This window comes from Curcuma longa, chromosome 11 (genome assembly GCF_044706935.1).
Source record: "Curcuma longa cultivar G26 ecotype Majalengka, Jawa Barat chromosome 11, ITB_CL_G26_1.1, whole genome shotgun sequence".
In the NCBI taxonomy this organism is placed as follows: Eukaryota; Viridiplantae; Streptophyta; class Magnoliopsida; order Zingiberales; family Zingiberaceae; genus Curcuma; species Curcuma longa.
This window is the reverse complement of record NC_133871.1, coordinates 24,138,678-24,152,117: the sequence shown is the minus strand read 5'-3', so window position 1 is coordinate 24,152,117 and position 13,440 is coordinate 24,138,678. Positions and strand designations below refer to the sequence as shown.

Sequence of the window (13,440 nt, the reverse complement as noted above, 5' to 3'; positions counted from 1 at the left end):
TGTGTGACATGTGAAATCGGATGCACTAAGTTTTGAAATTTTAACATTTTCTGAGTGAATTTGTGCTTGCTTGAATATTCCTTTGAACTATGATCTAAAACAAGTTCAATTAATCTGGATGTGAAGACTTCGTAGCAGCAGCTCAGGGAGTTTGATCTTGAATGCAAGAGTTGTCAAAGACCCTTGGTTGATGAAATAGCATGAAATAAAGTTCCAAAAAAAAAAATAGTATTGATGCGAAGCAGCCTTTCATGTACGACAATAGGAATGAAAAAGAAACCCAGGATAAACATCCGTCTAAACCAATAAATCCAAACATTTTCACCAACCATTTCATGAGTCATTTCATCACACAATTCAGAGCCTTCAATTATTTATACATTTTGTTCATAGTGCCACAATTGATGCGAAGCTGGCATGATTAAGTTCGAACAATCCACAAACTATGACTAGCTCAGCGAGCCAGATCAAATTTCCTATGGATTCGAATAATGACAACAGTAGTAATTACCATGAGCGACAATATAAACATAGATCTCAGTATGTCGTCCAAGACACCCATGCCTTTTCCCACTTCCACAGCATGAAAGAGCTCATTGACAAGCTGGGAAATCAGTAGCAAAAGTGCATTAACTTTTGTTTTGAGATTTTCCGAGATCCATCTGAGAATTATTATGGCAATGTCACTGCCTGCTTTCCAGAATTCAGATAGGATGCTTCCAGTTTCTCCTTCACAACCTGAAAGACAACTTGAGTTGAAGATTACTAAGATAAATTTTGAAAATTACTATCTCAATGGTGTTGTGTCAAACAAAGTTGATATGATCTACTTTCCTAAATTTACAACCACGCGGTCGCTACCAGTCTTAGATGGATCATTAAAGACACAATTGCATAATGTTGTACTGGCCAATTATCCATCAGTATAACCAACTCTTTCCAGATATACAAACAATCAACTGAACTCATCAATTTGCATTAACGTGACAAAATCACAAGGTAAATATGTCGATTAACACATAACAAGACTGGTTTAAACATGTGGATTAGCATGTAGCCAAGTGTGGTAATCCCATAATGCTTAAGTCAAATAATTGCTCCTCGTCTAAACTTGAAATTTCTCTTCATTAGCTCAACTTTCCATGCGAGCCTAACCTAGGATGTCATGTGAGTCTTCGACAATTTAAGTTGGTTTTGTTTGGCTTTAATAGGAGTTTAATACAGGTCAGTTGGTAATGCTTTTAATAAAACTTCTCAATTTAATTTGGTTTAAACCAAATGAACACCCTATCTCACGTTGCAAGCTACAATAGATGAAACTTCAAATTTGCAAATAATGCAGGCACCACTATTGTTCAAAAACATCTTATGATTGCTCCACACTACTTGGGTTAGAGAAGATCAGATAGTGAGATAGTTGCCATCCAACCTGGAGGTAGCATAAGACTGGTTATGCAAGATTCTCTTAGTTCTTGAACTGCTTCATTTTTCATAATCGCATACCAGATGTCTTTATCAGATGCCAATGATACAACCATTCGCTGCATAAGCACAATGAGAATTTCAGGAATCAGTTGAAGCTGCTTGATCAACAACTAGGGAAAGTGACAACCGTAGGTTTCAATTACAAGTTACAATCATCATAATATGTAATATTATTTATAAATTGATGTGCCCATAAAAATATATGATTTTAAATATATGAAAATGGAACAATCAGCTAATGTGCATCATAAAACATCAAACTCTCTTTAAGTTTAGACGTTTTAATAGAAATGTGTCCATTCTTTACCCTTAACTGCATGTTTGTCATGAACTCATGATTACTGACTAGATTAGTGCTAAATCTATGTATGCAAATCATAGTTGGAAAAATCTGACAATCTTTCAATCCAGATAGGCGGAATTCAATCAGGATTGGCCAAAGTTGATCCAAGATTTGCTGAGATATCAATCAAAGAAGTACAAAATCAAGAAATCTTGCAGAACAACTAAGGAGACATTTTAAATCGACAACAATCAAATATCAGTGGAAAATTAGAAATATGACATTGGAATCATAGGATCCAGAAAATTGGCGAAGATCTCAACGTACATATTCATGGCCAGAGAATCAATGAGGTGGAAAAGCAACAAACAAGTCTGAAAGAAGTGCACATTCAAAGGGAAAATCAACAAAGTGTAGATGAAGACTGCAAGGAAAATGTGGAGTGATATGGATGACCTGGTAAGAAGTTGAAGTGCAGGTTTCGTGCCGACAAGGTATTAAGGAGTGTTTCGTAGGGTGGACTAGAATAGAATGGAAATGATTCATTGCTCTATGATTCCACTCCAATTTTTGGATTGAAACTGAATAATCCAAAAAAAAAAAAAAAAGAGAGGAGAGATACTCATTTCATTCCATACATTTCATACTTTTGCATACCAAATTGTTAATTTGTAATGATTGTCAAAAAATTGAAGTAGCAATTAACTTAACTAGTAAATGAACATAGTGTTTGAGGAGCAATTAGTTAATAAGCATTTAGATAATAGAAAAAGCAATTGCTTTCATATTAACAGATAGATTACTTATACATTATCTAGTTTCTGTACCAAAAGGATATTCTAGTCTAGGGATCTTAACTAAGGACTCAATTGATGGAAACCTACCTTGTGGTAATGACCTGTTCATCTGATTGAGTTTCATGATTAGATTTTTTTTGAAGTGATTAGTTCTCCAAATCATAATTCACACATCACAACAACCCCATAGGATTGTAAAAGATCAAATGACCTCAGTAACTTATTTGTGATGCTCTCTTTTTCTATGTCTGTATCACATTATCTCTGATATAGAACTGCAATGCATCTATGGTGCATCAGTTAAAATGAATACATAAGGGGCAAACATGTGGTCAGGCAACCAGAAGCAAATTGTAAGTTGCAGATATAAATGAAATGGAAGATTTTGTTTGTTACCTTAAGAGAAGGATTTAACCATAATAAATTGAACAAATAGCGAATCTTTGGTGGTCCTTGAAGGTGTGTCTCTGAAAAAAATATCCTGCAAAAAACATGTAACTGAAACTAAGTCAAAACTTATTCGTACAGAACACGTCTGTGCATTCTGCTCAAACATAACAGTAACATACAAGGTTCATTTCAATTCTCCATAGCCAACTGAAGACCAATGAAGCAAAACTATGACAGCTTTCTGTTAATCATAGATGAAACTGTTGCAATTTCAGTAAGTCCTGCTGCTACTTTCACTAATTTGACCTTTTGTTCTTTCACCGAGATAACTGCAAAACATTCCCTAGATTCTAGGCCTTGCTTGACAATACAACCTTTGAGTAAAAACCAAAAAAGAAATACCTGACACACGCCCATTGATTTATGTTACTTAGAATAATCTATGGTTATCCAACATGGGTGTGAGCGTAGGTGTTTCATCTCATTTCTAAAATTTTTACATGATCAATAGGGATGCCAGTGTCTCACTCATATTCTTTGGGTATCCAACACAGGTATGAGGAATTAGATGAAAAGTTAGCACCCTTAGAATTCCTGCTAAATCCCCTTTTTCAATTCATTGGATAAAGTTAGTTATCATAAAGTTAGTTTTTGATTTCATTAGAATCCAAGAGGTTTGGCAAATTACTTGAAATAAATGTTTGAAATTTACTAGAGCAAGTAACTCTACTAGATGATGGTTACTTTGTGTTTTCCTTGTAGTAAGATAGATGGACAGAACTATGCACTAAATTGTAACGTTATGGGAAAACAAATAGTAATGTATAAAAGGACTAGTAATTGTTCATCATTCATCTTAGTCCCATTTTTTTTCTTTGATTAATAAAATCCACAAGTGGTCTTTAACTTGGTTTTACTTTTATAATCAAACAAATTAAACAACTAGTGTTTTGAGTACTACTTAATGCAACTAAGAGTGATTTCAAAATCTGAATGTTACGATAGCCTTGGTCAATGGACAGAAAAGATCTGCCCACTACTAAAGTTGGACCACATGATTTGGTCGTGGTTGCTTCTGTAACCTTGTCAACATGCTATGAAGCTTGCTGCAGTAAGTAACCATACAACAACTGCAAGATTAACAAAAATCTAATTTGCAAAAACCGTAAGCTCCTAATAGACTTAATTGCACGGCTCATCATCATCCTGTTAGACAAACTATTTCGTTGTACAACTAAGACAACAAATCAGTTATCAGTTAAGCTTCAACTTTCTGTGGGAGAGCAAAAGAATGCCCAAGAAACTCAAGGGAACAAAAACATACACACCAAATTAGAAAAATAAAATAAAATCTCACTTTTACTCTGCTACATATAAATTCTTACGAAGAAAGGGCACAATCAACAAAACACAAATCAGGCTAAGAAAGCGAGACAAGCCATGCTCACTGCTTCAGCACAGAGATCCCCGCCACAGCCTCCTCCTCGGAAGGGGGCAGCTGGAAAGCAGATTGCATAGAGGAGCGGGTGAGCAGTTGCGCAGATTTTCCGACGGATCGGCTCATGGTTGTCCTCGGATTGGGCGGTGCCTGCGAAGGCATCTCCAGATCGCGTTCGGCCTCACTCTCCGGTCCCTCTACCTTTCGACGAGTGAAGTGCGCGTACGCGTTCGTCTCTAAAATTCTCAAATTTATAGACCGACGAGATATTTACTTTATCTTGCAGCTGGGGGCTCGAAATTTATCAAAATTCAATTTAGCCCCTCATCTTTTATGAGTTTGTTTGCACTATATTTAGGAGCATTAATGAGTTAAAGGGATAAATAAATCAGAAAATTGTTTTTTTTAATATTTAAGGTAAACTAAAATATTTAAAACCGACCCGATCCGATAGAGCTCCTTATCCCCTGCCTTGTCGTATCTCCATCCCTCTTTGTAGTTCGTCCCTTCCTCGCCCCCTTCTCGCCATTAGCCTCCGATGGCTCTTCGATCCCTGTCTTCCTCCCGGTTCGTCTATCCAAGCCTCAGAGCTCCGGGTCTCTCGCCATCAAGAACCCGTTCCGTCGGAGTACCAGGTTCTTCCGCTTTCCTCACTGTCTCTTTCTAATTTCGTAGCACTGCCTATAGTTTCTCGGTGAAATGGCTGCATAAAGAATCGAAAAAGATATTATTTTAAGTCAAGAAATCTTGATACAAAAAAGCGAATTGGCAGAGATGGCGGTCTATGGGTAGTACATTAGTGTAGCTTTGCAGTTCAGTGACCAAACATCAACAGGACTGGAAAAAAAATGGAATTTTGTACGTGCTTCTATTATGGACACATCTGATGACTTATCAAATCGTTCTGTCCTTGTTCTTCTACTAAGATGCCCTCAAAACCTCAGAGAATCATAGCCTTTAAATGTTTTTTTTCTCACATTTAAGTACATTTGGAATTATTACATTATTATATAGTGGAACTTTTGCATTTCTTCACTTTGATTAGGTTGATTTTGTTTCTTTCTGTAGCCCTTGTATACGTTTTTATTACTTATCAAGAAACTTCTTATGGGGATTGCTTGCATAAGTAGTGAGTTGCTATGTGGAAACGAGTGATAGATTTTTTTTGTAAGAGGTACAATTATAAGTAGTGAGTTCTTCATAATGCAACTACTAAGTTGTATGATGCACTAATACTAGTGTATTGGGGGAAAAGGAATTTTCCATGAGTGAATTCCCCATAGCACTTCTTTGTTTTTATGGTTCAATTTTAGTGTAACAGAATCAGTTCATTCTATGTTTCTTTCTTGCACAGAAAATGTCCATAATGGAAATGTGTACATGCATTTGTCCTCATGGAGTTCATCTTTCACCTATTCAATTTTAAAGGAGGGAACAACTGCGTTCTCTTGCAAGAACATGGGCAATAGTAAACACTTCAAGAGAAGGTTAGTCTCTTTCATATGCACCAATAAATTGGTGGAAGTTATCATTTCCATTGGCATATTTTGCATATTCTCAGAGATGGAATCATTAAGTGTGCAACCATTGAAGAAATCGAGGCTGAGAAATCTGTGATTGAGAAGGATGCTGTAAGTTGTTGTGATTACTTGGATGTATGGCTGATATTGAACTTATGATTATATTAAATTGCCATAAGTTCAATCATCTTTCAGAGAGATAGGATGGAGAGGACTATTGAAAATGTCCGAACAAATTTTAATGCAGTGAGAACAGGAAGAGCAAATCCTTCCATGCTCGACCGTGTTGAGGTTTTCCACTTTTTTTTGCTAAAGGCTATTTCTGATACAATATACTTGTTTTTATTGATGTTTTGGTAGTGTTAGATAACAGAGATAGTAGTTCTTGAGATGTTGTATGCTTGTTATGTCCTAAATAAAATGAACAGCAGTTTCTATGTCTTCATTTTTGAATTTTCCATTTTACAATCAATCCTATTTCATTATCTAAGAAAAATAGCTCTACAAGATGTAATTGAGGACTTTTCATTTCTTCTCTTCCACCAAGCAATCTAAAAGATATTTCAGCTGTTCCACTTCGTGCCTTTTATGCTATCCTTCGATCTACATTTGACAGTAATTATTTTACTTCTGGCTAGTATTGAAATCTTTTTCCCTATAACACCAATCATTTTTGATGAGAGAAGAGTGAAAATACTCTTGATTCTGTTTTCAGTCTATTTTCTGACTTGTTAATATAATTTGTTGTCATGAGAATTCATTTCCTTCCAGGTTGAGTACTATGGAACTCCTGTCAGCTTGAAGAGCATCGCACAAATCAGTACACCAGATGGAAGCACTCTTCTTGTGCAGCCGTATGACAAATCTAGGTATATTAATCAGTTAATAAGAATCTCCCTTTTTTTATTTGATGATTGTTGGGTTAGTAATAATTTATATTTTTCTATTAGTTTATAGTTCATGTTATCTAGAAGATATAATATACTTCCTACAATGCTTGTTTGATAAGTGTCATTGTTATGGTCCTATATATTGGTGTCGTGTTCTATTTCTAATAGAATGATATGGTTCGATTACTTTTAACTTGCTATCAACAGTGATAAAGTTAGAGTTGCTTTTTTCCTTCTTCCTCTGCTCTTGAGGCACAACCTTCCTTTTCCACCTTCATTATAGAAGCCTTTCTCCTTAAAGATAGTTACTATTTTTTCTCCACATTACTTTCAATAATGTCAATGCATACCACCTTCATACAGCCATTGTTGCACAATGGGACTTTTCTGGTTTCGTGGCCAAGTCTTTGCAGCACATAATCTTCTAGTCACCCATGCCTCCATCAGCTGTCACCTGCTCTTTAATGGAGTGTGCTCTCTCACAATACTACCTGCCTATGTGATACCATAAAATCCAAGCTACCTCACAGATTCTCAAGAACTTCATATGTGCAATCCCTCCATGGTGATTCTTCTGAGTGTGATCCTCTCTGGTGAGACACCCTGTGAGGCTCTACCCAGACTATCATTGCTCCATGTCCTCCCGCCTGGTGCACTTTCTAGCATGGCCCAGGCAACTATAAGAGATCACTAGCACCTCTAGGTTGCATCTTTCATAACCTCCACACCACAAGTCCATGCAAGTATCAAAGCTTTATCATAAGATAATAAGAATCAACATTAACTGACCCAAGCCCAGGGCTAGTCTAGCAGGCCTTGAACTAAATAATTTGGCACTTTCTAATATGGAAGCATAAAATAGGTGGCAATAAAGAAGAATAAAAGAAGGAAGAAGAAAGGTGTAACATAAAGGCTTCACTTATTGAAGAAGAAAGTGTAAAAAAGGCTTCATCATTGGTGTGATTAGGAAGAAGAAATGTGTAATAAAAGTACTGGCATGTAAAAGAATATCAGAGTACTTCATTATAAAAATCACTGATCCTTAAGTCTTCATCATCGTCTTTAAGTTGTATCATGATTTCATTCATCTATTGAAGCATTTGCAGGGTTGCATCACTTGTTGTCTTCTTATCAATTCAATTTTTTGGAATTACTAATCTTAAAGTAAAAAAAAAAAATCATATTTTTGCAAGCCAAGAGTGATTCTTCCCTCTATTTCAAAGTTGATGTACCACTAGTTCATAATTTATTCATCTTTTTTCCCCTTTTGCAGCCATCTTTTTATCTATTAATATTAAAATGGGATATCATTTTCTTTCTCTTCTATCATCTTTCTTTGCTCGAGGTCAATTTTAAACTTTTACAGTTTTACTTTCTTTGCATTGATATCTTCCATCTCTTTTTAGAATAAAATAATCTAAAGTTTGTCTATTGGCAGTTATCCTTTCTCAGAGTAGATGCTGGAACCCTATGCTTTTTTTCTGCAGCACTCCCATATATTTTTCTCCCTTGATTGCAACCTTAAAAGAGAATAGTTATTTCTCTCTTCTAATATCGTCTTCTCTTGAGAAGATATGCAAGAACTTTCGTCATTCTTTTTGGTAAGCATCTTCCACTGCCCTTCCATATTATTAAACTTCTTCTTCTAATATTTCCTTATCTTTTTAATTCTTTTATAAGTATATATTGGAATTCTAATTTCTGTTCTTCCTGAACTTTTGGATTTGGCATACTGTATTCCTCTTTGATACCTTAGTTTGAGGGGAAATTAAAGAAAATGCCCTTTGAAGAACAATCCAAGTCACTGACTTCAATATCACATCTCTAAATCTCTCAACCATTGCATAATATAAAGTCTTCTCCATGATATCGCTGTAAGATTTTTTCCTCAATCTGTGGGGTTTTAGTATTTTGTGCAACAGACTAGACATTTATCAGCATTCAGACTCCAAGTTGAGAGGATAAATTAAAGTGGAATGTATAGTTTAGTCTCTGATATAGTGTTTATGATATATAAATTGTGTGGATGTATTTTCTATTTTTCTTTCTATTTGTAAACTGTCATATTATTTTTAACTTTCAGCTTAAAAACTATTGAGAAGGCAATAGTAAGTTCTGACATCGGTTTAACACCAAACAATGACGGAGAGGTGATACGACTAAGCATCCCTCAATTGACATCTGAGCGAAGAAAGGTTTGTTAGTTTTTTTTATTTTTTATTGAACAATGACTAAATGTTTCACATAATTCATATTTAGGAAGACTCATGAGAAGAGTACTTGGAAACAAATATTCTTCAGAGATGCTTCATCCTAATGTTTGCTACTATGTTTCTACATCCCCTCTTCTGCCCAGTCATAGAGTTATCAAATGTTTATCATGTTTTTCTTTGCACGATATTCTCATGAATTTATTTTGACATTACTAGATTTGTTGGAAAACAGTTCTTGTGGTTAGTGGTTAAATTTAACCAGTGTTTTCATGGTTCAACAATATGTCTCACGTTAGGTGTCTATTTGATACTGGTGCAACGTGTGCAACATTTGTTATGCCACTTGGAGATTGAGGCAATCGAGCTTAGTGGGAGGTACCTGGATGGATTGAGCCTGAGGACAACTAACATGAATTGAAAGAATTGGGCTCAAGGGAAAATATATTGTATCATAATCATTCAGTACACAAAGTGTGACTCTATATAGCTCTATGAAATGTGACATGTTATAAATGCGGAAATTCTGATACTCTTTTGTGTCAAAATCATCCAACTACATATCAACATGACTCAGTATAGCTATGGTTATTGCTTGATTGACTCAATCAGTATTAACCTGTATGTTTGTTCACTCAGTTGAGAGAAGATTGTCATGGGATCATAACAATCAATATATTTGTTTGTTCTTTGATGTCCTATAATTATAGCCCTTTGGAAGGCATATTACTGCTCATCATGGGCAGTATATCAGGGATAGAAAAGTGTATACCACTTTCACCATGGTATGTATCATCGGTACCAGGTGGTACACATTATTCACAATAGTACCATCAAGAATTGTGTGCCCCTTAGCCTGCCAGATCAGTGAATTCCACAAGTACATCTTGGTACCACCTGAATTTTAAGAACATGTTCATGAGGAACCTGGAACCTTGTAAGAATTTTCTCTTCCAAAGATTTTCATAACCATTTTCCTCCCTTGAATTTGACTGATAAGATGCAAAAAAATCCTGATTACTTGTTGACTCAGCATTCAAAATTTTACAATAGACTATCAGCCTTATTGTTGCCAAGATCCTGAAGTTCAGATCATTAATTTCCTCAAGGAACCATTAATTGGATAGAGTGCACAGTCACAATAAACAATATCTGTTGGCTATCTTTCAATTTATAGTTCACTTACTTTTGCTGTTCAATATCAACATGTTTTTCTAATTCATTTTTCGAGCTTATCATCATCGTTAAGCATTGTTTTATTCACAACTATTTTAGGCCGGCCATATGAATCTTATCTATTTCTCCATTGAAATTGAGTATGTAGCTAGTAAATTAATTTCTCAACCTAAATTTATGTATATGATCACTTATACGTAGTTTTTTTTTTGTTAATTTGAGATGCATATCATACATCAGAAAATAAAAAAATCTTTGTGCTTCATTCTTTCTCTGCTTTTAAGTTCTTCTTTTGAATTATGCTGATCTGATTTATATCTGCTGCTTTAATGTTGGTGCAGGAGTTATCCAAAGTTGTTGCAAAACTCGCTGAGGAAGGAAAGGTAAACTAGAGTATCTTGTCCTGGCATACGTCCCACTGATAGTGATGTACCAAGTGTTTTATTTTTCAATGACATAGCTTCTTGTAAATTGAATTTCCCAATGTCTCTATTTGGTAATTTTAGATAATCTAGTTGGATTTATCTGTTTACTTCACTTAACAAGAGAACATGATTTGCAGTCGCACAATGACAGGTTTAGTAACACAGTTTTGAATGCTTATAGATTCAATTCACTGTCTGAGATACGAGAAAGAAAATTACTTCATGAATGCAACTAATGCAATGTGATGTTAGAATCTATTTAGCACCATGTGGTTGTTGGCTTTTGTAGTGGAACTATGACTCATAGGTAGCAATTTGCAGAACCACAGCTTTTATGCTTGATGGTATCATTGTGTTTTTGCAGGTAGCAATAAGAAATATACGAAGAGATGCAAATAAAGCCTATGAGAAACTTGAGAAAGTTTGTTCCATTGGACTCTCAGTAACAGATATTTTTACTTGAGCTTTTGTGTTTGTGGACATCTAATATACTTTTTCATGAATATTGTTCAGGAGAAGAAACTTTCAGAAGATAATGTTAAAGATCTGTCAAGTGATCTTCAAGTATGTTAAGTATAGCACTATATCATCTGAAATATGTGGTTGTATGTTAACTATTTCTCATATTAGATGATGTAGATTATTTCCTCCTGGAAATGCCTCTCAAAATATATGCTCATGAAACATTGGTATGCTCTTTATAATCATTTTTCAGAAACTGACTGATGACTACATGAAGAAGGTTGAGGCCATTCAAAAACAGAAGGAAAAGGTAAAGTCCAATTATTGGCATAAAGTAGGAAAATATATATTCATATATCCTCTAGTATCACAACATTTTATATCTATTCACAAATACCATTGTTCTATCTACTTTGTTAGTTTGACCATTTAATCACCTACCAATGATTAAGGGATTGTACATTGGATACATGTGTTTCTATCTCTTGGTAACATACCTTTCCCCCACATATAAGCTGTCTATTTCACTAGACATTTGTTTGGTATTTCAGGTTCAAAAGAACCAAAATGCTGTCTCATAAAAATGATGCTTACTAAAATCGTCTCCAAGTTAGTTTCAAAGTTTCCAACTTTTACTTCATCTCAAAGTTGCACTGACGTCCTAATTGTTCAATTTATGAGAATCTCAAAATTTAATGTTGGCTATGAGACTTTAAGGTGAATATCAGATGATTTTCAAGTTTAGAACATGTGGAAGCATTAATAGATTTCTGCATTTCAAAGTTTGTGCTTCCAGTTGATTTCCATGCCTCACCAATGATTGCAACCTTACTACCTGTTCTACCCTAGTTTTCTCGACTCAAGTAAGATTTTGTTCTTGTTAAGATGATATTAAGGTTGTAACTAAAATTGAAACTTGGTGCATTCTAGACAACTCATTTTGTTGTAGTTTTACATTCTCTGAGCCTACTATATATGAAATTTCAATCTGCTTTTTCGTCGATGATTTCGCATAATATTGTCTATCATCTTACAGGAACTGTTAACAGTATAGCGCCATACAAACCATGTGCATCCATTAACTTCTTTTGATGGCAATGTAAGCGATTTTGCCTCCCCACATCTCTAAATTGATTGTGGTCTTAATTCTTTTCCTGTATAAGAATTCTCTTCGAAACAACTGATCATAGTTATACCAGGACTTGAAGACCTGCACTGCATTTGATGCTGAAGGATTCTACGGCATATAATAGTGAATTATCTCTCTTGAGGTCTCATCTTTTTGATATAGCGCATGGTCAGAATGCAAGCATCAATGAATTTGTCAGCTGTAATTTTGTCTTCATACCAGCTTTTATTTTACTTTTTTGGTAGATATTGTTTACTGTTTCTTGTTACAACATATTTAGAAGGATAATTAATTGAGTGAAGTTTGTTTAATTGAGTCAATTCAAGCTCTTACTTTTTGAACACAATGGATGTTCTAGTTCTTAACCACCCCATAGGAACATTTAATGACGATGATTACTACAAGTGAAAAAAGTTAGGTGTCCTTGTATTTCACGTTTAGACGTGCAGAATTTAAATATGCTTTCTAACTACTTTAGTTCCTAATATTAAATGCAAACTTTTAAATATGCTTAGATATTAAAAGAATCATTTATTTGCCTTTTAACATTTAAGATTGGATTAGAATTTTCTCTTAGATGATTTTGACATGTTATCTATCTTAGCAAAGACTGAGAACTTTCATGTTCCTCCCAAGGCATAACTAATTTGATTATGACGGAGTAAATTTGTAGAAGAGGATAAGAGTTTGAATTTTGATGAAATCGGGATAACATCGTCTTCTATCGTGATCAATTATAATTTTTTAATTTATTTTTTCATAAATAATCTAGAGGTTGACCCTGTGAATTGCCCCTTATGCGGTAATAACCACGAAAGGTAGCAGAGGCATGAGCTTGAATGGAAGGCATTTTGTCCCCGAGGCAATGTTGTAACGGTAGGATATCCGGGTTGTAACTTAGGGATCCGTGGTTCGATCCCCAATTACGGCGTATTTGTAGGAATTTTCTTTCAAATGGGGAACGCAATCAAAGGATGTTGGGCACCTAGATTGACCGCCGTATGTGCTTCTCGATTTACCCTGATGGTCGGTAGAAAACTTCCATGGGACCGGACCGACCATTAGGCTTCGTTTCTTCATTTTTAGTGCGATTTTTTATCTGCTTTCCCACTGCTTTTGGATTCAGGTTTTTATCCCCTCTTAGACGGATCTGATCCTTGTGGGGAGTGGGAGTGGAATTTGGCTCTTAATTTTCCTCCTTTTTCCCTTTCCGAATCTTGAATGCTTGATTTTGT

The 13,440-nt window shown here is 35.1% G+C and overlaps 2 protein-coding genes across 3 annotated transcripts; one reads left to right on the top strand and one right to left on the bottom strand.

Annotated features, from left to right (window-relative positions):
* Positions 1 to 298: 298 nt before the first annotated feature.
* On the bottom strand, positions 299 to 4,604 carry LOC141841817 (uncharacterized). The gene is made up of 4 exons (XM_074730014.1): positions 4,404 to 4,604; positions 2,962 to 3,046; positions 1,430 to 1,541; positions 299 to 738 (listed from the first exon to the last, which is right to left on the bottom strand). Exons 1-4 carry the CDS (start codon positions 4,553 to 4,555, stop codon positions 455 to 457), a joined length of 633 nt encoding a protein of 210 aa, XP_074586115.1. The 5' UTR covers positions 4,556 to 4,604; the 3' UTR covers positions 299 to 454.
* Positions 4,605 to 4,873: 269 nt separating this feature from the next.
* On the top strand, positions 4,874 to 12,516 carry LOC141839805 (ribosome-recycling factor, chloroplastic-like). 2 transcript variants are annotated; one of them, XM_074727636.1, is made up of 12 exons: positions 4,874 to 5,028; positions 5,748 to 5,880; positions 5,955 to 6,024; positions 6,109 to 6,204; positions 6,685 to 6,782; positions 8,887 to 8,998; positions 10,531 to 10,572; positions 10,979 to 11,035; positions 11,128 to 11,178; positions 11,330 to 11,386; positions 12,113 to 12,175; positions 12,285 to 12,516. In XM_074727636.1, the coding sequence occupies exons 1-11, from the start codon at positions 4,932 to 4,934 to the stop codon at positions 12,128 to 12,130; spliced, it is 831 nt and encodes a 276-aa protein (XP_074583737.1). In that variant the 5' UTR covers positions 4,874 to 4,931; the 3' UTR covers positions 12,131 to 12,175; positions 12,285 to 12,516. The 2 variants fall into 2 exon arrangements, with proteins under 2 accessions (XP_074583737.1, XP_074583736.1); XM_074727635.1 differs by having other exon boundaries at positions 12,276 to 12,516.
* The last annotated feature ends 924 nt before the right edge of the window (positions 12,517 to 13,440 follow it).

Bases quoted from the DNA above. Each gene is read 5' to 3' on its own strand.
- LOC141841817 (XM_074730014.1), bottom strand. From the start codon at position 4,555: ATGCCTTCGCAGGCACCGCCCAATCCGAGGACAACCATGAGCCGATCC. The intron at 3,047-4,403 runs GTGAGCATGGCT...TGTTTTTTGCAG, and splicing joins GGGATCTCTGTGCTGAAGCA to GATATTTTTTTCAGAGACAC. The intron at 739-1,429 runs GTTGGATGGCAA...GTTGTCTTTCAG, and splicing joins CAGTCTTATGCTACCTCCAG to GTTGTGAAGGAGAAACTGGA.
- LOC141839805 (XM_074727636.1), top strand. From the start codon at position 4,932: ATGGCTCTTCGATCCCTGTCTTCCTCCCGGTTCGTCTATCCAAGCCTC. The intron at 5,029-5,747 runs GTTCTTCCGCTT...TTTCTTGCACAG, and splicing joins CCGTTCCGTCGGAGTACCAG to AAAATGTCCATAATGGAAAT. The intron at 8,999-10,530 runs GTTTGTTAGTTT...ATGTTGGTGCAG, and splicing joins TGACATCTGAGCGAAGAAAG to GAGTTATCCAAAGTTGTTGC.